Here is a 20,783-nt window from a genome sequence, read left to right as displayed (position 1 = left end):
TCGTTAGTAATAAGCTGATGCAGTGAAGGAACTGAACAATTGTGGGAACGTATTTGGGCCCAAAATAGGTGTGGTACAGAAACCCAGAAATGGCACGAGTTCAACATGAAACATGGATTAGGTACTTTTCGGTTTTTTGTCTATCGAAAAAGTATTTTTAATGCTATTATTTTGCATTCACAGATTTTAACGGGGGATCAAATCAAGTCTGGAAGTGTTACAGGATGGAAGAGTGAGCCTACAGATGAAAAAACACTGAGAGTGCATTACCGTAAGGTGTGAGGTAAATTAATAGAGTAATGCAAATTGCCTAATGAGAAGTACCATCTTGTGTTAATGAATCCAGTACAACAGCAATCCTTTATAGTTCTGTCACAGCTAGAACCCTCAAATAATTCTGCTTCTCTGTCTAAAGAACAACTTGTCCTTTACGTTCAGAGTGTTGGGGAAACTGGGTACTTAAATGGCCCTAAAGATGTTTTAATTTTGCTGCTATTGCAGAGATGAACATCATACATGGACTCTTTAGGTATGAAAGGATTTTTCTTCAAATAATTTTGAATTTATGACGAAGAATTTCTCCTCCTTTTTGCCAACCAGGTCTTATCTACCAAAAAAAATTTTATCCAATAGGAAAGGATTTTCATGTACTGGGAACACAACTATCAACAATGCAACATTCTACAGGTGCTAGTTTATCATTCAAGAGCCTTATACAATGAAGTTAATCTGCAATTTGAATGTCCTTTCCCAAGCTTCCACCAGAAGTTGAATCTATGAGTCATGTAAGTTCCATGATCAACAATTGATGTGTTTAACGGTGTTGTTTTTCTTTTCTCAATATAGGTTAATAGTAACATTGGATCTGAAAAGATTCTTGGTTGGGGCAAGACACTGAATAAATTGTATTGATTGGATGGATGACATGACATTGCTATACTTAATTCGGATTCCCCAGACGGTATTTGATATTTAAAAAATTGAAGTGCATATCTGGGCTCCCTTCTTTTCTGAAGCCCCGTTTCCCCTTGACTCATAATAAGCCCGTAGGGGGTCATGCCCCTACTGTACGGTATATATAAAAACAACATATACCGAGGTTTGGAGGGCTCTGGCCGGAAAGGGGACGTGGGGTGCCGCTTCGTCCGATGATGTGTTCACGGAGGGTGACGTGGCTGCCCACAAATCCGAACTAAAGGTTAATCGCTCCTGTAAAAATGTTCCAAATCTTCAGCTCTTCTTCCGGCTTCTCTTAGCCAATCACCGGGTAATCTCCCCGGTGGGTCAACAAGGCAGTGTCTCCCCCTGCCTGGGTTGACGGCAACTTTTGAAAGGGCTATTATGCCTTTTTAAAGTTGCAAAAATAATTGTAATGTGCAGAGAATTGTCAATAAAATATTTTTTATAAAATATTTTTTGCAAAATTCGTTTCTTTCATTGTCTGTATTCGCTGTGTTCACACGTTACACTTTTTATATTTAGCTTGCTTAATTCACCTTTATTGTTTTTGTCACCTTTGATGGTAATCATTGTTTCCATTGGTTTATCATTTATCTGTAAGTATTATTTATTACACTCTTTGAATTCTTCAACTTAGATTCAAGGAACAATCTGGATATTTTATGAAGTAATTTTGTATTTTGTTTTACTCGTATGGGAACCGATCCCCAGACATTCAACGTGCAACGCCGATGCTCTAACATTGAGCCACGAGATATATCTAAATATTTTATTATCGCATATCATATGTTATCGTCTAGGATGTTTATGCAGTCTTTCACAACTATATGTTTATCTTTCTATTGCTTCCATAAGGTTCTTAGCTCTGTGGTAGAGCTTTTATCTGCGATACGTGTTACCCTGGGTTCAAACCTCATTAGATGTGTAAAAATGAAGTAGAATAATGTAGAAGAGTATATTGCAGAATTGCATTTCAGTTTTATTCTAAGTGTAAATGCAAGTCCACAAGTGACTAGAAAAAAAAGCCAACTTAAAATCAAATGATTCGTGGCTCATTGGTAGAGCATCGGCGAGGCATGCCGAACATCCAGGGTTCGATCCCTGGATAATAATAGAATGCTTACAGATAAACGATAAACCAATACCCGTCACCTTACCATCAAATGTGACAAAAACCAATAAAGCGAAGCCAAAAAAAAAAATTGATAAATGCATTGTGTGAACAAAGCTAACACAGACAATGAAAGAAACGAATTTTGCAAAAAATATTTTATAAAAAAAATTTTATTGACAATTCTCTGCACATTACAATTATTTTTGCAACTTTAAAAAGGCACAATAGCCCTTTCAAAAGTTGCCGTCAACCCAGGCAGGGGGAGACACTGCCTTGTTGACCCACCGGGGAGATTACCCGGTGATTGGCTAAGAGAAGCCGGAAGAAGAGCTGAAGATTTGGAACATTTTTACAGGAGCGATTAACCTTTAGTTCGGATTTGTGGGCAGCCACGTCACCCTCCGTGAACACATCATCGGACGAAGCGGCACCCCACGTCCCCTTTCCGGCCAGAGCCCTCCAAACCTCGGTATATGTTGTTTTTATATATACCGTACAGTAGGGGCATGACCCCCTACGGGCTTATTACGAGTCAAGGGGAAACGGGGCTACGGAAAGGAAGGGAGCCCAGATATGCACTTCAATTTATGTACGTCAAATACCATTACGCCAGCTAATGTTATTCTCTTCATGGATAATTCCAATCGTGTTTCCAAACGTCGGTTTAAATAAAATCCAGCCTCATTCTGAAACCTCATTTCCGATCTGTTATGACTATTTACCTAAGAAGACAAAACAAAAGCAAATCAATACAAAACATTTTTACTTGTGGAACTTACTTTAAACAGTTTTGTGTGTAATCCTTTTAGGAGTTTATACTTGAAACGCTTCTGACAGAATTTCTAAGTGAAATCCAAATACGACAAAGTATGAACACCAATTAGTTATGCTAACAGACAACTTTATGTTCAGTAGAAGCGTTCCTTTCCGATACGGCTAACATCTTTTAGAATAAATAAGTAGACATGAACGTTAGCAATTCGTCTGAAACCGGTTTTAAAATAATACTGATGTAGGAAAAATACATAAACCTTGTGCAAAACAAGTGGAAAACCAAATGAATCCCTATTTTCCATAAGGCTACGCCGTTAGTTGATTTTGGTGATAAGGATACCTGTTATCCAATAATGATGATCAGAAAAAAAGAAATTATAAACATACGAGAATAAGATTTTGAAAAGATAACAATGAAAAAAGAAAAAAATGTTGAGTAACTGCTGCAGGATTTTCCAAAAGCAACAACTTCTGTGCACTTTTATTCTTCTAGTGATGGTATTATCAAAGCAATAATTAAGTGTTCATGTAGTGCAAATGAAAGAGCTTCCTTTAGAGAAACTTGCCTCAATTACCTACATGCTCTTACTAGGTACAATTGACAATTGCTCCACATAAACCAATGAATGGACTAAAAACGATGTGTAACATCAAGCAAAACACCACATTACAACTAACTTACACAAAAGAGTCCAAGAAAAAAACAAAATATGGCCAAATTTCTGATTCAATCTGTCAAGAGCTCATGTGGTACAGCAGCTCCTCAGATTAAGTCCATCTAGAAGTTCACAGTGTGCTAGCTGTTTATGTATGAAATGATTTACACTGATAAAAAAATTGAGTTCAAAGTGTTTTCCGATCACCAAAAATATTTCTGAATAATTTACTCTAATGCTAAACGATAATTTGTGGCTATGAGGCTGCAATATTAAATCATACTACCTATGATATCTGACAACTTACAAATCCCACAAGCATAATGTGTTGTACCTGTAAAAGAAACTGCATTGAGTTTCAGATGTATATAAAACTAGTTGGCTAACTGCATGGCTGGATTTACAATGGGCTTATTTTGATTGAACAGCCTGAGTTTTCCTGCCATATCCTCTCCAAGCAGACTTGCCGCGCCGATCAATTTTCCGATCGCGATCTCCGATCCGATCTTTTGAGTTTGATCGGATCGGGCGATCCGATCAAACTGCGAAAGATCGGATCGGCGATCAAATTTTGCCGATCATTTTTAGCGATCATTTTTGTGCAGCATCTAACGGTAAAAATTTACACTGTTTCGCGAAAATAGCATTGGCTGTCACAGCGACAGTCACTGGCGGCCATTGAGGGTGAACACTAAACAGTTTCCTTCAATTGGCATTCGCATAAATAGCAGTGAAATAGAACCCTGCGGCTGAAAATCTACAGCTAGATGGCGAAAAGTTTGATCGCTAAAAACGATCGGATCGCGATCAATTTTTTGGGATCGCCGATCCGATCTCCGATCTTTTTCAAAAGATCGGATCGGCGATCAATTTTTTGATCGGAGATCGGATCGGCGATCAATTTTTGATCGCGATCGCGGCAAGTCTGTCTCCAAGATATGTTCCGTCAATCACACATGTAGATACCTAAGTGAAAAATGGTAAAACTCACAACATAACCAGGGGTGACTAACAAATATTTACCGAAGTAATAGTTTGCTGGATGCCAGTAAGAAAGTGAAATCCTTCTAATGAGACATATCAAGAATCCATTATGAACAAAAAATGTTTAAAATAAACTCCCTTTTCCAAGCATGAACAGCATAACAGTCCAAACGGGTGAATGAAACTATTCTAGTAAATACAACCGCAGGCAATCCGAGAACCAAGATGTACTTTTACAATGATTATTCAACGAAAAAACTGCTCTGTAGATCAACGGGATTTTAGTGTCACGAAGTGCTATTTCGCCGCGGATACCAAGTGGCGCTGGAGTGGTGATTGTGCACGAATATATCCATTAAGCTAGCGCGCCAGTACGTTACAGCGCTAGCGCGATGCAGCAAAAATATTCAGTATATTTAAAAAACGGTTGACTTAATGGAAAAAAAAACAATTTCCCCGGAATCAGCATTAAATCTTGAGTATATCCTGAGATATTAAACCAATTCCGGTGAGTGTCAGGTTTTGCAGAAAAAATTTTTAAGCCCGACTAAATAAGTCCAGCCTAAGAAATGTCGGGCTGGACTGGAAAAGTCGAGTCGGTTGGAATCCTGCTACTACTTATTCGACATGGAGCACAAACAAATTATACGAATCAATTTGGAGAGAATCCAGCGCGTCTCCTTTCTGTTTATTATCAAGGAGATAGTCGGAACGAAATACTTTAGTTGATCAAGGACAAAAACAGCGAGAGAAAACACCAGAACTGCTGTTTAATGTAACGCTTTTCAAAATCATGAGAAAAAACACACATCGAAAACTAGTTGACCCTTATGCCTTTTTCGAATGCTATAATGACACGCACAAAAATTTTTAAATATACATTTCCTTGGCTGACTCGTTAGTCAACTTATCTTGATAAGGGGACCAAAAGCTAAAGTAAACATTATCTCGCGTCCTGCCAATAATAACGTATTTTGTACGCGTTAGAAAACTGATTCGTTTATAGTAGTTGACAGTAATTCAATGACGCATGTTTTACCGGTGAAAACTTGCATTCATTTACAGTTAAAAATTCGAGGCCTAATTTCATTTTTTAAAACTGTGCGCCAATAGTTCACTCTTTAACGGAAAAACCGAATTTTTCGACATGACCAACAGTCTCGAAAAAAAAACAACCTTTGACTCGGTTTCTGCGACTACGACAATTACAATCATAAAACCATTTGAGCGTACTAACTACTCTTGGACGGGTGGTGCTATCTTTGGCATCTGCGCCCGTATGCAACGGGCGCACGTTACCTTAACAAGGCGAACGGTCGGTCCACTGTACATCGCAAAATGATTCTGAAATGGTAAAGTGAAATTTATTGTGACGTCACTCAGTGATTAGCATGATTTTCTAAATGCTACAACAAAAATAATGAACGTAAACGATTTTATTCCGCTAAGCTACAGAACATTTCATCAAGATATCCGTTCGTTGCCTTATATTAGCCAAAAAGTATTGCTTTCCTTTTCAGCGCAATATGAGCTAGAGAACGCGCCTTTAGCTCTAATCTAATCTCTAACAATGCATTTACTTAATAGAATATGAGTACACATCCGGCACTCAGCAAATTGCACAAGGTTTTAGTTGTGAAAAACCTTGCGTTATAAGCAAACAGAGAAGTCTATCCACGTAACGGTATAACCCTAAGATGCAACCGACAATGAATGTTTCTCACCGATCAGTCAAATACAATTAGGTCTATAACTAACATGAATCTCAACATTTTATTCCGATGTGATGCAACAGGGGGGGGGAGATAACTCGCCGACGTACACTACATATGCTTATCAGATAAAGCGGAAGTGATAAGAAATTAACTGAAGAGTAGAGTGAAAAGAAAAGTGATAAGTAACACTGACTTAGTGGCTGACATACAGTTTTGAACAAATGTGAAGTGTTAAAATTGCATCTGGTTAACATGCGTCGTTGCATACGATTAGTGGCAGTCTTAATTTCCATAGCGATCTGCGCGAATGGCTTCAATCTAGATGTTAAGTTCCCATTAAAAGCATCTGGAACACAAAATTCCTATTTCGGATACAGCCTGGCCGTCCACGAGCACAATGCTGATAAATGGTATGAAAAAAAACAAACAAAAGAAATTTCTTTAACCAGAAATCACGGACCCGTTTCGTAAGGTTACTTGTTGGGGCGCCAAAAGAACTTACTCTTAGTTCAGAAGTGTCGGGTGCTCTGCATCAGTGCCAACAACAGGAAGGGGCTATAAGCTGCAAGCGAGTAAAAACCTTTCCCCCAGGTAAATTTTTGTCGATACTTTAGTGTAATTCGTCCATTTGGAAAAATGTGGGACTTTACTTAGATATAGAAGCAGCTGATCAATGGCTTGGTGCCTCTGTAGTTAGCAGAAACGGAACAGCTATGGTATATGCTCAATTGAGAACTGAATGAAAAAGGATTTTATTTACTCTCCTTATTTCACCATAGGTATGCGCGCCGCGAACTGGAGAAAAAGTGGCGGGGCAATGCTTTTACGGTCAAGAAAATCTGCCTTCCTTTACTTCTTATATGCCTTGGAATGAGGGTAACGTATTCACACTTTATTTTTAGTTTCGAAAATAAGCGTATATCAACGTTGCGTCGTTTATCAGCTTTTTGTGAAGTGGGTTTCTCGGCTACCTTATCGTCGGTAAGTACTTAATAACTAGGCCAAATGCGAAGGCATGCTCTAATATATTATTAATAAATCAGGATGGAAAGCGATTTTACACTGGTGGGCCAAGCTGCGAATTGAACGCTGGTATCTGTTGCTTGCAAGTTAACATTTTCGACTGTTTACATCAATGTATTGCCGTAGGTCGATTGATTGCATCTACTGGTCCCGATGAATCCAACCCTGATTTACTAAGCGGAGACCTTGCCTTTTATTCTTACGCAATTGCTGCAGGGAATGTATTAAGTAATAAACGCGAAGGGCTCGTGGTATCAATAGGATTTCATCAAAATTCAAATTTTTCTGGAAAAGTAATAACGTGTAGCGTGCAAAATATCACAAAAGTAATATGCCCAATTGGTACAATTTTTTTTAGGTAGTGCTTATAGACTCTCTTGCTGGGCTTCAACCGATTGGCAGTTTAATCGGATATCAATCCGGTGAACATTTTGGAGCATCGCTGGCCGTATTCGATATAAATGCCGACGGGCGCGATGATATCTTCATCGGAGCTCCTCATCACACGGATTACGGAAATTCGGAAATTAAATTTGACGTCGGTGCTGTCTACGTGTACTATCAAACATCGGAAGGACTTTACAAAAGAGGATCGCCAAATGAGTTTCATCATCTAAAAGGAGAAAAAACTGGCGCGCAATTTGGATTCGCAATGGCCGAGCTGGGCGACACGAACGGGGACGGATTTAAAGATTTGGCCGTTGGGGCTCCGTATGAGAACGATGGGTCAGGGGCAGTTTACATTTATCACGGATCGCAGCTTGGTCTCCAAAATCCACCAGGACAAGTCATCTACGGACATTCTTTTAATCCGCCAATTCGCTCATTTGGTTTTTCTTTTATTACGGGTGGTAATGATTTTGATCGAAATGCCTATAGTGATTTAATAGCTGGTGCCTATCTGTCTGACATAGTCGTTCACCTCCCTGCTCGACCGGTAGTAAAAGTGAAAAGTAAAATTAGTTTCGCTCCGACATTTATTACGCTAGAAAAGAAAGAATGTCAAGTTCTATCAGCGACAACTGATAGCTCACCTGTAGCAGTGTCTTGCGCGAAACTACAATATTGTTTAGTTTACGGCGGCACACGCGTTCCCAGCAACATCAATACAAATATCACCATTACGTTGGACGTTACACAGCCGAAAGCAAATCGTTTACTCTTCATGAAAACTAACAATAATCAGTTGACGCAAATTATCGGTTTAACTGAGAAAACGCAGCTTTGTCAGGAAGAAATGGTATACGTTCGGCCAGATATTCGTGACAAACTCTCAAAAATGGAAGTCACTTTAGTGGCTACTTTGGTTGAAACTCCGGAACCACTTTCGGCTATTCTGGATATTTATGAAGGCAAAGGATTCAGCTCCAATTCTCTGAGTATACTCATAAATTGTGGACCGGATTCTATTTGTATTCCTGATTTGCAAATGGAAGCTATCATGTAAGTGGTAAAAAAAAAATGCACTGGAGGAAAAGCGCTAAATGTAAATTTTCCTTTACGAACCAAAGGACCAGCGAAACGTATATTCAAGGATCAGATGAACGCTGGACTATCGATGTGGTAATCTACAACAACGGTGAGGATGCTTTCGGTGCCGATTTCTACCTTCATTTACCGTCGTCGCTCGGTTTCATCAACACGGATAAAGAATATACTGATCAATCAGTCCTATGCTTCCCTCCTGGTGAAATTAACGGCCTTGCTTTGCGATGCGAGGTGGGGAATCCGCTGCCCAGTAACAAAACCGCCCGGTTACGTGTAATATTGCGACCCACTCCCGGAGATGACGCCTTTGTTTCCTTCCTTGCGGAGACAAACAGCACAAACGCAGAAAACGACAACACGAAGAACGATAACAGCGAACTGCTAAAGTTAACTTTCAAGGCTGAAACTAAACTGGCACTCAGGGGGTAAAAACAAAATTCATTTAGTTATAAAAATTAGATCATTGAAAATTTGTTGGCAGTTGGTCGCGACCAGAAGCGTTAGTTGTTAATATGACGGCTCTAAAGATGAACGAAGATACAGCACTGCCGCACTATGCACAATTTTACGAAGTGCAAAATGTTGGTCCTTCAGACGTTACCCATGCCAAATTTCGAATCGTCATACCCACGCACACACTAGAGGGATACGCCATAAGCGAATTAACAGCTCAGCCAAACGTGACCGAAGGAAAAGCCCATTGCGATCCTGTTCAACTCAAACCTAACCCTAACGTTGGAGTCATAAACATTGACTGTGTCACGGAGAAAATGACGAATCGCGAGCGAGTTGTTATTCGACTTAATAGTCGGCTGTCTTCAGAAGCCCTGCTTAAAGTATACAACCACGAAACAATTGCCCCACGTTCATCAGACTAATGTTCCATTATTTGTCACTTTACTTTAGCAACTGAATACTGATATTTTCACCTTACGCACGGTGGTGACAGCCAATATAACTGGTTTGCCTTACGGACAAGACGTGTCGCAACTTCCGATTGTTAAAACGGAAGTCTTGGTTGATGTAACAAAAATCACAAAAGAACTAAACGTCCTAAAAGCTATGCCTTGGTGGGTCCCATTTATCAGTGCAATTGTTGCTGTGTTAATTGTGGCTATTATAACCGGAGTTCTACATCACGTAAGGATTTTTCTTTAAAAAAAAAAAAAAAAAGAGTAAATGAAAAACGGGACTTACCCATCGCCTTTCTTCACTTTGGCTTTCTTAGTTTGGAATTTTTAAAAGGAATCGCCCAATGCCACTGACAGCCACTCTGGCGTCCGGCCCTGAAAGCCAACCTTTGCAAGAAACGGGTGAAAATCCCAGACGGCCAATGTCCGAAATCGACAACATGGTAGACGAAGAATCTTCGTAGATGGATTTGGACATGCAACCCTGAATAAACGAGTGAAACAAACGAAAATATGTTATTTTTTAATATTTGTTTAAAAGACAAACATGATCCAGAAAAGTAAGTCAAAAGTATCACTTTTGACAAGGCATGTGGGTGCAACTCATTTCCTTTTCTATCGTTTTGCAATCCCAGATAAAGCGTATGTCTTAACACTACTTGTCACTGCGGTAAAAACAAAATGAAACTGGAACCGTCGACCGACAATATTGTCAACGACCACATGACACATCCCGTATGGTTGTGCAAACATACTTTGGCGTAAGATTTGTACAGTATTTTGGTGAACGTTACTGAAGCCTAACTGATTCCGAAACAATCTCGTGTCAAAAGGATGGTTCTCCGCATGGATATCAGTGTTCTTTTTATTATTTTCTTACTTGCAGCTCCAAGCACAGTTTGGACATGGAATTTGGACGTTCGGCCGGAGAGAATCTTTAGAAGTCTACCGAAATCTTATTTTGGTTATAGTTTGAATGTCTATCAACCAAACGAAACAGCGACGGAGTAGGTTTCTTCCTTAAGTCCTTTGCTGTGTTTCGTTTGCTTTTCAATTATCGCTCTCCAGATGGCTAGTTGGATCACCCGGTGAAAATTCCTTTGAGGGAGCGCTTTACAAGTGTAGAACGCTTCACGCTGAAGCTGGATTCAGTTGTGACAAAGTGGAACTCATGGCACGCAATCGTAAGTCAGACAACATGCACTATAAACAACAGGGACAACTGATACTATTCTTTGTCTTTATGGATGCAGGTAATGCCTATGTCATACCAAGAAATGGATGGCTTGGTGCTACGGTCGTTAGCAATGGAGGATTTGTTATAGTTAGGCTTTCTATTACTTAACATTTAGCATCTGACACTGATCAATCAAATTTCGTAGGTCTGTTCCCCCCGTGCCGGCCCGCAAACTGAGGGGGATTGCTACTCCAGTGAAAATAACCTCAGTTCGTTTTCCAAAATTCAGCTTCCTTACCCTCGACGTAAGAACACGTCAAAAATTACCATCATATTCGCAATCGGTGTTTGACTTAACTAAAAAAAAATTTTATTTAAAAAAAAAAAGGTGTTTGTTTGTCGGGATTTTCAGCCGCCTACTCGCCAGTGTGTCAAGACATTTTCCCTACCTAACAGATTTTACTAAGATAACACTAATGACATCTTTCTCTGTTGCAGGGCGCAAAGGCTCCTCGAAAGCCTTTTCTTGGAGGGCCTACTTGCTACCGCCAGGACAAACCCTCAACTTCTTTGAGTTTGATATTCCCCGCTCTTTACCCCAAGTTAGATCAATGGTACTTGGGCTACGCAATGGCGTCAGGCATCTTCGGAATAAAACAATTTGAACAGGGAGAATTCTTACTCCTATCGGTTGCTTTCCATATTGCTTCTTCTTTCGCTGGAAAGGTAGACCCTTTTAAGAAGGAAAAAAAAATTATGAAGAACTTTTGGTTTCTCATGAAAACCCAATCCCTATACAAAAGCTTTCTTATCTTGTAGGTGTACTTACTGGAGAAGGAAACTAAAGAAGAGTTGGCAAGTCTACTAGGTTCTCAGCCGGGTGAACACTTCGGAGCTTCTCTAGCCGTATCGGATATTAACGGTGATGAACGGGATGACATTATTGTCGGCGCCCCCCACTACACAGATTATGAAAGTACCGATGCTAAAGTTGAAGTTGGCGCGGTCTACATTTACTACCAAACACCGGAAAACACCTATAAACAAAATAGCTCTCAAGAACTCAAAGGACAAGTACCTGGTGGTAGATTTGGGTATTCTGTAGCTGGTATTGGCGATACGGATGCTGATGGGTACAATGACGTGGCAATTGGAGCACCGTACGAGAATGAAGGATTTGGAACGGTTTACATTTACTATGGAACAAATAATGGCCTTAGAGATCGTCCTAGTCAGGTTATTTTCGGAAATGCATTTAACCCACCTATACAGACGTTTGGATTTGCCATAACTGGTGGAGATTTTGATGGTAATAGATACAGCGATGTGGTCGTCGGTGGCTTCGAATCTGCTGCTGTGGCTTACATCCCAGCCCGTCCAATAGCCAAAATTACTAGCAAACTAAATTTCGTCTCCGACAAAATCAATCTAGAAAAAAACAGTCAATGTTCCATTACTAATTCTTCTGACGGCGTAACAAAGATACCTGTGGCATGCGATGATATCAGCTTCTGCATAACATACTCCGGTTTGAGCGTTGCGAACCAAGTGGAACTCCGCGTTTCAATATTATTGGACTCCAACGCTGAAAAGGGCAATCGTCGGATATTTTTCTATGAAAATAATCAAGAACAACTTACTCAAAATATAATTTATAAAGCGGGAGTGAAGAAGTGCCTTAGTAAAACATTCTATGTTACACCTAACGTCCAGGACGTAGCTTCTACCGCGCAAGCAAGAATGACTATCGAGCTTACTACTAAAATACCAGAACCCAATCAACTGTTGCCAATGTTTGCAGGAGACTTTGATAAAATCGTTTCAAACAACTCACTTGTCTTTATGGTTTCTGGTAAAACAGCCTCCTTTGCCGATGCAACTCCTTGGTGGATCTACTTGGTCAGTGCTTTGGGAGCCGTTCTAATTCTTTCTATTATTACTGGAGTTTTATACAAGGTAATATTTTAAAAATTACTCAAGATCTATTAAATAATCAATTCTAAAATCATTTGATAGCTTGGCTTTTTCAAGAGGAAATTACCGCCCAGCGAACAAAAAGATGATGATAATCTGACGCAAGCCTCAAATGAAGACATGTAAGGATAGACAAGTGAATGGTGGGTCAATGACGTCAAATGGTCTTCAGTTTCGCCTCGAATTGTGTAACTATGGATTTTTAAAAAATTCGATAAGTTGTTGACCATGCAATGGCAAAGTACACGATTAATAACAAAAATAAAAAAAAACTTTATTTTAATCTCGAAGGTTAGTTGAATACGTCTCTAACGGTAAAACCCTTAATGTGTGCACAGGATAGATATCTTGTTGTAAGCTATCTTGTTTTATGTCAGGGCATTATCGATATGTTTAGTGACGGGTGTAAACAAACAACAACAATATCGATACGGATTTGATCTGCCCTTTTGAAATGATTGTTACTCAGTTGTTGTTCAAGTTGCAACACGTTGACAGGCTGTAGGAAAATGAGGTTTTACTACTACGTAGGTATTGCTACCATCTTTCTCTTAAACTTTTCATCCTCTTTAGGCGAAAGGGTCGATTATAGCGGGTAAGCGAAATACTAAAGTTTAAGGAAAGTTTCTTAATTTTTTTAATACGTTACAATTTAAGCCATAAGGTGGTTCGTGCTCGGGCAGCTAATGTCGTACAATTGAGCTACTTACGTCATTTACAGTCTTCAGATGAAACCCTGGATTTCTGGACGGACCCATACCGAGTAGGCAAGCCGGTTGATATACACGTCACTCCTGGAAAATATGAAAGTTTGGCGCGTTCGCTGAACTCCGCCGGAATACAGCACCACATCAAAGTCGACGACATTGGCAAAGCTGAAAAGGAAGAACGCCAAACTATTGAACTTCGTCGTGAGTTGGCCAAAAATCAAAAGGCTTTCGATTTTGAAAATTACCATACATACGAGGAGGTAAAGATACGTTCCCCCCACCCCACCCCACCCCTAGAGGCAAAAGATAAAGAAAAACAAATTCGTTGCCCTAGATTGTCGCGTACATGGAACAATTAGCTTTGGAAAATTCACTTGTTTCCGTATCATCTATTGGCACGACTTTCGAGAACCGTAGTTTGACTATGGCCACCATTAGCACTGGAAGCAATCCAGACAAACAAGTAATCGTATTCGAATGCGCCGTTCACGCCCGAGAATGGGCTGCCCCTTCTACTTGCCTTTGGTTTATCAATGAAGTAAAATAATTTCTTTATAACTGTTTTTATTTTAGCTGTAATGTCCAAATATTAATATTTGTAGTTAGCTACCAAATACGGAATTGATAGCGAAATTACCCAATTGGTTGATGGATTCGACTGGAAAATTACTCCTGTTACTAATCCTGATGGATACACGTATTCTTGGACAACTGTATGTACTACAAAGAATAACGGACGCAAAGTTATTCACCAATTTATGGGCCAATCATTCCATTCCAACAGGATCGCTTGTGGCGAAAGAATCGCAAGCCCAGCAGTACTTGCTATGGTGTGGATATCAATCGGAATTTTGACACGAATTTTGGAGGGCTTGGCGCATCTGACATAGCCTGTGTCGATACGTATCACGGACCCTACAGTTTCTCCGAGGAAGAGTCGAGTGCAGTCAGAGATGTGTTGATAGCTAATCGCCCTCGAGTCAAAGCAGCAATTTCTATTCACACGTATTCTCAACTTGTGGGTGGAATTTACGAGACAATTCTTTTGAAACGATTTAATAACCTGTCTTTAATTTTGAAATTTTCGGATTCTACGAATGGATCTTACAATGGGTGTGTAGTGGATGTCACCTTATGCCTATACTCATGATCTTCCCCTCGAATACGACGAAATGGTAATCGATTTTAAATGTCACATAGGCAATAACTCTAATTCTGCAACTAAACGTAGTTGCGCGTAATGGCTATTGGAGTTCAAGCTCTTCAAAACACTTACGGTACTCAATACCAATATGGAAATCACGCCGACACAATTTGTATGTAACCTTTTTTTTTTTTTTTTTTACTTTCCTGCCATCTTTTGACGAATCTAAAATTATACGTTTTACTAACTACGATGTGTCTATTATAGATATTGCATCAGGAACTACAGTAGATCATGCTTACTCTGCAGAGGGTATTTTATATGCCTATCTTCTCGAATTGCGTGATACTGGAGAATTCGGTTTCCAGTTGCCTGCTTCACAAATCATGGAAACAGCCATCGAAACGTGGAATGGAATCAAAGCTGTTGCCCTTGAAATTCTTTAAGACAATATATACTTTACATTCTTGAGCAATACAGAGTACCAAAACCAAGAAATGCCAAGGACAGTATGATCTTATTTACCCCTGTACATTTTTGTATGCTATCGGTTTTGTGCAGTTTACGTTTTTCAACGAGCAATAAGTTGGGTGTCCCAGAATACGACTACTTTTCGAGCACGAATCTTGATCATAAAACACTGTTTTATATTATCTCCCACAACCTGAACTTAACTTAGGGTTAGTAAAACAGAATATTTACTTGGCAAGATATCACTCGCATTTAGCACAGCAAGGTTGTTTGCAAAAATCACTGACGAATACGTCTGCTCTCAATGCCTGTTGGGAAACGACTGGCGCGCTCACCTACAGAGTACCGGTTTTCAATACTCATCGCTGACATTTGTATGACACAACGTTGCAATTTTCATTTTCGTTGTCTTTCTTTTACATTTTAATTACCGATTTATCTTAACTTGTACATTCATATTTTAAAATTTGAATTTATTATTATTTTGAGTTCGTTGATGGCTAAATATATGATAAATACAGACCAAATGGTGGAAGTAAAAATGGCGAATGAGATACAATTTTAGAGTCGAGAGTCACAAATGTTTTTTGAGAAAGAAGCACCAGACCCACTAATCGTCAGCTTTATCGGGCAACACTTTTCTTTGATATTCAGGAAACGTTTGCTGTTCGATGGCTGGTTGACTTCTTATTATCATCAAGAACCTTTCTTTTTTGTTCTTGGCTTTGCTCCTTTTTTCCCGCGCTTTACATGAACTGGCTTAGATGAAAAACCCCGAAAGTACAGCAGGTCTTGAACGTTGTGACAAGTAGCATAAGCATTCGCCAAGGCTGCCACGCTGAGGATGTCACTCTCCAAGTTAACTTGTGTGTGAAAAACAAAAGGTAATGAAAAAGAATTAACACGGCCTTGTCATTTCGTAAATTGGGCATTTTTGTCACAGGTATTATGGAAAGGCATAAGTATTAAAGAGGAACAATACTGTATCCCTCATTAGAAGCAGCAAAGCCAATGTTGCATAGCCTTGCATTACGTTTTGCAGAGCATCCATCTTTGGGGTTACGTCTTACCCTATTATGGCAGTCACTAGCCTGCCTACCTATTAACCTGCTAGTCGCACTACGATTATAGGAAAACAAAAAACGGTATCGAAGAGGGTCACATACCTCGATGATTAGCTGCCTGCATCCATGAAACCTAGTGGCCATGGGTAGACTTACCAACAACCTACGAGCTACGATTACCTCTTCTCTACCTGACTTTGTGGGATGATCTTCAATGTAGTGAACGGTACTACAGGTCGATTTTTTTATTGTGCCATTTGGAGCCACAGCAAATGCACAATGCGGCGGACACACAAAACTCCGCCCCATTTTTCCTTGGTTTTTATAGAGTAGAGAAAATTCCTTTTGGCTGGTACAGCCAAGTACGTGAAGTATCGACCCTTTCGGGACTGCTAGAGACATGCTTCTTTTGTTACATCATAATTCCTTTGCTGCTAAGATGTAGACAGGATTTTTTATGCAATACTACACGACAATAACCAGTTTAAAGGGGAAATTCAATCGATTTTACCTATTGTTTCGGTTGGCGGTGTTTTTGGTCTGGAAACCTGCTGTGCGAAAGCAGTAAGTATCGCAGAACACGACATCATGGGAGAGACTAAAAACTGAACAGTTCACCCTCAGCAAAATAAAAGGTATGTGAGGGTAGCTACGAAAAGTGATCCATGCTGTCGGGGATTTCATCGTGTGCAGCGCTTGCGTGTTAAAGAAAAGAAGTTTTTCTTTTCTTGCGCTCAATATTTGTTTATTTCCCACTTCTATGCAAGGCTGGGTGGACTACATGTAGAAAGTCCTACATCCTTTTTCTGTTCGACTGAGTGGTACATCTTTCTACCAATCGTAGTCGAAAGCATTTCGGATGTTTTCGAGGACAAAACTACAGAAGGATGCAGCGTATCCGACAAAAAGAATGACGAATGAACTACTGACATGATCCAAAGTAAATCTCGGTGCTCGACTTCGAACTTTCTTTTTTTGCAGTAGGCAACGATTACTTTGCAAGACAATTTTCCTTTGAAAGTGAATGATAAATCCAAATTGTTGTAACAGCAATATCCTTCATAAAAAAACCACAAAATTTGAAAACTGAATGTAAATTGCAATGTTTTTAGTTACTGTCGATCAAATGCATCCTTGAAGGGGCTTTTTTTTGGGAGAAGGTATGCAAAAGCTCTAGGGTAAAATGTCTGCTTGGCCAAAGTAACTCGGCAAACTTTATGTTCCTTTCGGTCATTCTCCATTAGCGATAGAAGCGAAGTTCTTGGCTATTAAAAGATGACGAGATTACTATGGCAGGGATTTAAAAAAACTTGTAGGCACGATACCTCTAAGAATCCATAACCCCCTTCAACTGCTCTGTTCACACCAACAAGTGTATTTGCTACCAAGGTTTCGTTTGGATATTTCCGGAAGGTATCGCCGATTAGTTTATACGTTCCATTTTTGGCATTCTATAACGATAGCAGACTGTTAATCATTTAGAAAGAATTTTCGTATTTGTTAAAATGTATAATTCAATTTGAAACCAGCATCATATCGTCGACAGCGGTGCTCCTTATCGTCACAGGCTTGATAACTGAACTTGTAGCTAGCTCGTCTAAAGTGTTAATAATTGGAATGTAGTTGGGGACGGCCAGCAGGGATGTCAACACTCCTGTATATACGTAGATGAACACTACGTTTGTTAAACTCCAGGTGGCTCCTAAGAAAGCCACAAATACTTCGTAAAGCTTACAAATTCTTAAGTTCTATATGATTATCTGTAAGTTGTTTACCTGTTAGGCGCAAGGCTAATCGGTTTTCACAATGTCCAAATCCTTGCATAAAAACGACGGTAGAAATAGTTCAAAATTAGATGAAAATAAAAGCCAGATTTAACAAGCAGCCCTCCATAATTTTAGTAAAAATTACAGTTACAGCATTGCAAATGTACAGGAGGTTGCAGAAAAATGGGTCAGGTACGACAAACAAAACGAGGAAAACCGCCACATTTTTCTGCAATAGTACTTACAGTTTAAGTACTTACATACCTGTAGAATAATTTTTTTTTTTCAAATATTTAAGGTCGAAGCAATAAGATAGCAGAAGCAAGTAGTCTACACGATTTTAGTAAACGACACACGGTTGTTAACGACCTAAAGGGCAAAACTCTATACAGGCCAATTTTCGCATTCTCCTATTTCTATTTTCTAATTCCCCAGCTCCAGCTCAACAACCACAAGATTGCGAAGAAAATTCAACAATCCGGCATCGCCGTGTTACTGTGACAACCTTAGAATATTGAACACAAACAATACTCGAATTGGTTCTTCTTAAATCTCAGCGAATTACAAGCGTCTTTCCAAGTCCCCGATAGAACCTAAAAAAAAAAATGTTTAAAAACACTTTTCAAAGTGGATTTCTTTCAGTCCTTTATAGCATTGGCAGCAAGCCTTTGCAGCTTTGGGACAAAATTGTGCGCAATGGCCATATCAAGCGAATAACTGACAACGACATCCAGGTAAAATCTCTCTAATGGAAATAAATAACAGTTTTAAACAACAAAAAATAAATTAAATTAACTCTATATTCCTCTGCAGTCCCTTGTCTTAGAAATCGTTGGAACCAATGTTTCAACGACATACATAACATGCCCTGCTGATCCAAAAAAGACTCTAGGAATAAAACTTCCTTATCTTGTTATGATTGTCAAGAACATGAAAAAATATTTCACCTTTGAAGTTCAGGTTAGCACATGACTTAGTTATTCTTAATCTTCGTTAATCTCATAGAAACTATTAAATTAAACTATAAAATTTTAGATATTAGATGATAAAAATGTTAGACGTAGATTCAGAGCAAGCAACTACCAGTCAACTACAAGAGTGAAGCCTTTCATATGTACAATGCCAATGCGGCTTGATGAAGGATGGAATCAGATTCAGTTTAATTTGGCTGATTTCACTCGTCGGGCTTATGGGACAAATTATGTGGAAACTCTGAGGATTCAAATTCATGCCAATTGCAGAATTCGTCGCATCTACTTCTCTGACAGACTCTATTCTGAAGATGAGTTGCCTGCTGAGTTTAAGCTCTATCTGCCTGTACAGGCCAAAGCTAAAGTGTAAAAAATGCTATTTGTGTTATGCTATGTTCCTTTCATTTTTACAAGCACTAAAAACAATCATTCTCTATGTCATTATTTTTAGCTTCATTGACTTACTCCTGTTCCATGACTTGGCTTTCGTATTATTCTAAATTGCCTTAAAATAGTACCTTGACTAGTTATGATGCTAATAACCCACATAATGTGGTCTCCAAACGTTTTTCTGGTTGAATGGATTTTCCCTTCCACGGATAAAGTTAAGCATATGAGGAAGGTTGCGGAGAAGAAAGCTATCCATACCTATTTAAGAATTAAGTTCACAAGCTGCCCATAAATGAATGATGGTGTGATGAAAACTACCTCTATACTGAATGGCTGAAGCGCCGCCATGATTTTTGAAGATTCATCCGGAAAAGGAATTAGAATACCAGTAACGTCGTATATTACCGGGACACTGAAGTCAATTGCAGTATATCGTGCATAAGTTATGGCATTCAAACTTGCACCTAAGTCGGCCTCCTAAAAAAATAGTAGCATTTAACAAATGGTGTTTACCGGGTTTCCACTTGTCAAACTTAAAATTCGCCATACTTTTCGCAACAGTTGTCCGATGATGCCGTCCCATTTGCCATTCTTGTAACCTCCGAACAGGAAATCAGGTGGGTGCGTTATCGTCAAACTGTCTAACCAAGACGAATAGAATACTTTTTAATATAAAAAAAAAAAAAAAAAAAAAAGGAACGGAACCAGAATTACGAAAATTGAAGCCGGGTAGCCAACAGGTATAAAGTGTCTCTTGCAATCAAAGCAAAGTAACTGCTTTTAATTCCAGGGATTTCCACGAAGGGAGGCTTTATGTTGGGAGGGTTGATACCAAAAAGACGTCTTTACGAGTTCAGAATGCATACTTTGTGGAATGGTATTACTTACCTCAGGTGATGTTGCTACCATATGTGATGGCAATGGTAGCTGGTTAACCGCCACATTTATGAGACTTATAAAAATAATAAATAAGTACAACGTTGGTGTTAACATAGTGACGGGTTTTCCTTAAGTTTACTCAGAACGGCTGCTCCTTTTAGACTGCCGATGTGCTTTGGAAGACACGTCTTTTGTACAAAAAATGCCATTTTGGGAAGCTCAATAACACCGTGAATACGCTAGTAACGCGAGAACGATACGATTTTGTTGAACCAACTGAAACATTCATGGAAATCATTTCAAGGTTATAAAATATTGTGGAAGGGAAATGTTGGAAACTGAGAAGAAATTGAAATGAAATTGAGGTGAAACTGAGGTGAAATTGAGATGAAATTGAAATGAAATTGAGGTGAAACTGAGGTGAAATTGAAGTGAAATGAACTCATACATATGTGATCACTTTCATCTCTATATGCATAGATTTCTCAACATACGATGAACACAATGTTTCTCAAAATGGTTACCACGTCCAATTGTCACAAATCGAACGTTCTGAAATGGATTTTCAGTTTGTGAATGTATGTAGCTTTCAACAGTCACATGAGCATACAT

General features: G+C 39.2%; 5 protein-coding genes across 6 annotated transcripts; 4 read left to right on the top strand and 1 right to left on the bottom strand.

The window, feature by feature from the left end:
* Nucleotides 1–6,397: 6,397 nt before the first annotated feature.
* On the top strand, nucleotides 6,398–10,137 carry LOC130685588 (integrin alpha-PS2-like). Its single transcript, XM_057508905.2, has 12 exons — nucleotides 6,398–6,613; nucleotides 6,676–6,794; nucleotides 6,858–6,919; nucleotides 6,983–7,079; nucleotides 7,147–7,184; nucleotides 7,247–7,295; nucleotides 7,353–7,519; nucleotides 7,585–8,669; nucleotides 8,738–9,139; nucleotides 9,196–9,550; nucleotides 9,621–9,854; nucleotides 9,943–10,137. The coding sequence occupies exons 1-12, from the start codon at nucleotides 6,456–6,458 to the stop codon at nucleotides 10,087–10,089; spliced, it is 2,913 nt and encodes a 970-aa protein (XP_057364888.1). The 5' UTR covers nucleotides 6,398–6,455; the 3' UTR covers nucleotides 10,090–10,137.
* A 307-nt stretch (nucleotides 10,138–10,444) lies between these two features.
* On the top strand, nucleotides 10,445–12,978 carry LOC130685593 (integrin alpha-5-like). Its single transcript, XM_057508911.2, has 8 exons — nucleotides 10,445–10,632; nucleotides 10,694–10,809; nucleotides 10,879–10,949; nucleotides 11,008–11,107; nucleotides 11,191–11,228; nucleotides 11,301–11,528; nucleotides 11,622–12,758; nucleotides 12,819–12,978. Exons 1-8 carry the CDS (start codon nucleotides 10,460–10,462, stop codon nucleotides 12,900–12,902), a joined length of 1,947 nt encoding a protein of 648 aa, XP_057364894.1. The 5' UTR covers nucleotides 10,445–10,459; the 3' UTR covers nucleotides 12,903–12,978.
* Nucleotides 12,979–13,217: 239 nt separating this feature from the next.
* LOC130685606 (carboxypeptidase B-like) lies at nucleotides 13,218–15,128 on the top strand. Its single transcript, XM_057508929.2, has 8 exons — nucleotides 13,218–13,371; nucleotides 13,434–13,746; nucleotides 13,821–14,024; nucleotides 14,089–14,199; nucleotides 14,271–14,504; nucleotides 14,608–14,661; nucleotides 14,718–14,802; nucleotides 14,898–15,128. Exons 1-8 carry the CDS (start codon nucleotides 13,286–13,288, stop codon nucleotides 15,074–15,076), a joined length of 1,266 nt encoding a protein of 421 aa, XP_057364912.1. The 5' UTR covers nucleotides 13,218–13,285; the 3' UTR covers nucleotides 15,077–15,128.
* Nucleotides 15,129–15,595: 467 nt separating this feature from the next.
* Nucleotides 15,596–20,358, bottom strand: LOC130685604 (glutamate receptor ionotropic, delta-1-like). Of its 2 annotated transcripts, XM_057508926.2 has the most exons (11): nucleotides 20,181–20,358; nucleotides 20,007–20,101; nucleotides 19,842–19,929; nucleotides 19,611–19,769; nucleotides 19,421–19,550; nucleotides 17,941–17,982; nucleotides 17,692–17,867; nucleotides 17,491–17,616; nucleotides 17,282–17,430; nucleotides 16,677–17,222; nucleotides 15,596–15,964 (listed from the first exon to the last, which is right to left on the bottom strand). In XM_057508926.2, exons 1-10 carry the CDS (start codon nucleotides 20,283–20,285, stop codon nucleotides 16,997–16,999), a joined length of 1,296 nt encoding a protein of 431 aa, XP_057364909.1. In that variant the 5' UTR covers nucleotides 20,286–20,358; the 3' UTR covers nucleotides 15,596–15,964; nucleotides 16,677–16,996. The 2 variants fall into 2 exon arrangements, with proteins under 2 accessions (XP_057364909.1, XP_057364910.1); XM_057508927.2 differs by lacking the exon at nucleotides 17,941–17,982 and having other exon boundaries at nucleotides 17,692–17,819; nucleotides 20,181–20,357.
* Nucleotides 18,430–19,328, top strand: LOC130685620 (cilia- and flagella-associated protein 20). The gene is made up of 3 exons (XM_057508947.2): nucleotides 18,430–18,665; nucleotides 18,745–18,891; nucleotides 18,967–19,328. The coding sequence occupies exons 1-3, from the start codon at nucleotides 18,537–18,539 to the stop codon at nucleotides 19,270–19,272; spliced, it is 582 nt and encodes a 193-aa protein (XP_057364930.1). The 5' UTR covers nucleotides 18,430–18,536; the 3' UTR covers nucleotides 19,273–19,328.
* Nucleotides 20,359–20,783: the final 425 nt, after the last annotated feature.

This window comes from Daphnia carinata, chromosome 3 (genome assembly GCF_022539665.2).
Source record: "Daphnia carinata strain CSIRO-1 chromosome 3, CSIRO_AGI_Dcar_HiC_V3, whole genome shotgun sequence".
In the NCBI taxonomy this organism is placed as follows: domain Eukaryota; kingdom Metazoa; phylum Arthropoda; class Branchiopoda; order Diplostraca; family Daphniidae; genus Daphnia; species Daphnia carinata.
This window is presented reverse-complemented; position numbering and strand designations above follow the sequence as displayed.

What these genes read in the sequence shown, in the direction of transcription:
- LOC130685588 (XM_057508905.2), top strand. Translation starts at nt 6,456, where the DNA reads ATGCGTCGTTGCATACGATTAGTGGCAGTCTTAATTTCCATAGCGATC. An exon ending in GAGCACAATGCTGATAAATG is followed by an intron (nt 6,614 to 6,675) that starts GTATGAAAAAAA and finishes CCGTTTCGTAAG; the next exon opens with GTTACTTGTTGGGGCGCCAA. An exon ending in TTGCAAATGGAAGCTATCAT is followed by an intron (nt 8,670 to 8,737) that starts GTAAGTGGTAAA and finishes TACGAACCAAAG; the next exon opens with GACCAGCGAAACGTATATTC.
- LOC130685593 (XM_057508911.2), top strand. Translation starts at nt 10,460, where the DNA reads ATGGTTCTCCGCATGGATATCAGTGTTCTTTTTATTATTTTCTTACTT. An exon ending in TTTCAGCCGCCTACTCGCCA is followed by an intron (nt 11,229 to 11,300) that starts GTGTGTCAAGAC and finishes TCTCTGTTGCAG; the next exon opens with GGCGCAAAGGCTCCTCGAAA. An exon ending in CTTCTTCTTTCGCTGGAAAG is followed by an intron (nt 11,529 to 11,621) that starts GTAGACCCTTTT and finishes CTTATCTTGTAG; the next exon opens with GTGTACTTACTGGAGAAGGA.
- LOC130685606 (XM_057508929.2), top strand. Translation starts at nt 13,286, where the DNA reads ATGAGGTTTTACTACTACGTAGGTATTGCTACCATCTTTCTCTTAAAC. An exon ending in ATTACCATACATACGAGGAG is followed by an intron (nt 13,747 to 13,820) that starts GTAAAGATACGT and finishes TCGTTGCCCTAG; the next exon opens with ATTGTCGCGTACATGGAACA. An exon ending in ACACGTATTCTTGGACAACT is followed by an intron (nt 14,200 to 14,270) that starts GTATGTACTACA and finishes CCATTCCAACAG; the next exon opens with GATCGCTTGTGGCGAAAGAA.
- LOC130685620 (XM_057508947.2), top strand. Translation starts at nt 18,537, where the DNA reads ATGTTTAAAAACACTTTTCAAAGTGGATTTCTTTCAGTCCTTTATAGC. An exon ending in TAACTGACAACGACATCCAG is followed by an intron (nt 18,666 to 18,744) that starts GTAAAATCTCTC and finishes ATTCCTCTGCAG; the next exon opens with TCCCTTGTCTTAGAAATCGT. An exon ending in ATTTCACCTTTGAAGTTCAG is followed by an intron (nt 18,892 to 18,966) that starts GTTAGCACATGA and finishes ATAAAATTTTAG; the next exon opens with ATATTAGATGATAAAAATGT.
- LOC130685604 (XM_057508926.2), bottom strand. Translation starts at nt 20,285, where the DNA reads ATGTTAACACCAACGTTGTACTTATTTATTATTTTTATAAGTCTCATA. An exon ending in CTGTCGACGATATGATGCTG is followed by an intron (nt 17,617 to 17,691) that starts GTTTCAAATTGA and finishes CTATCGTTATAG; the next exon opens with AATGCCAAAAATGGAACGTA. An exon ending in AAGGATGCATTTGATCGACA is followed by an intron (nt 17,223 to 17,281) that starts GTAACTAAAAAC and finishes TTTTTTATGAAG; the next exon opens with GATATTGCTGTTACAACAAT.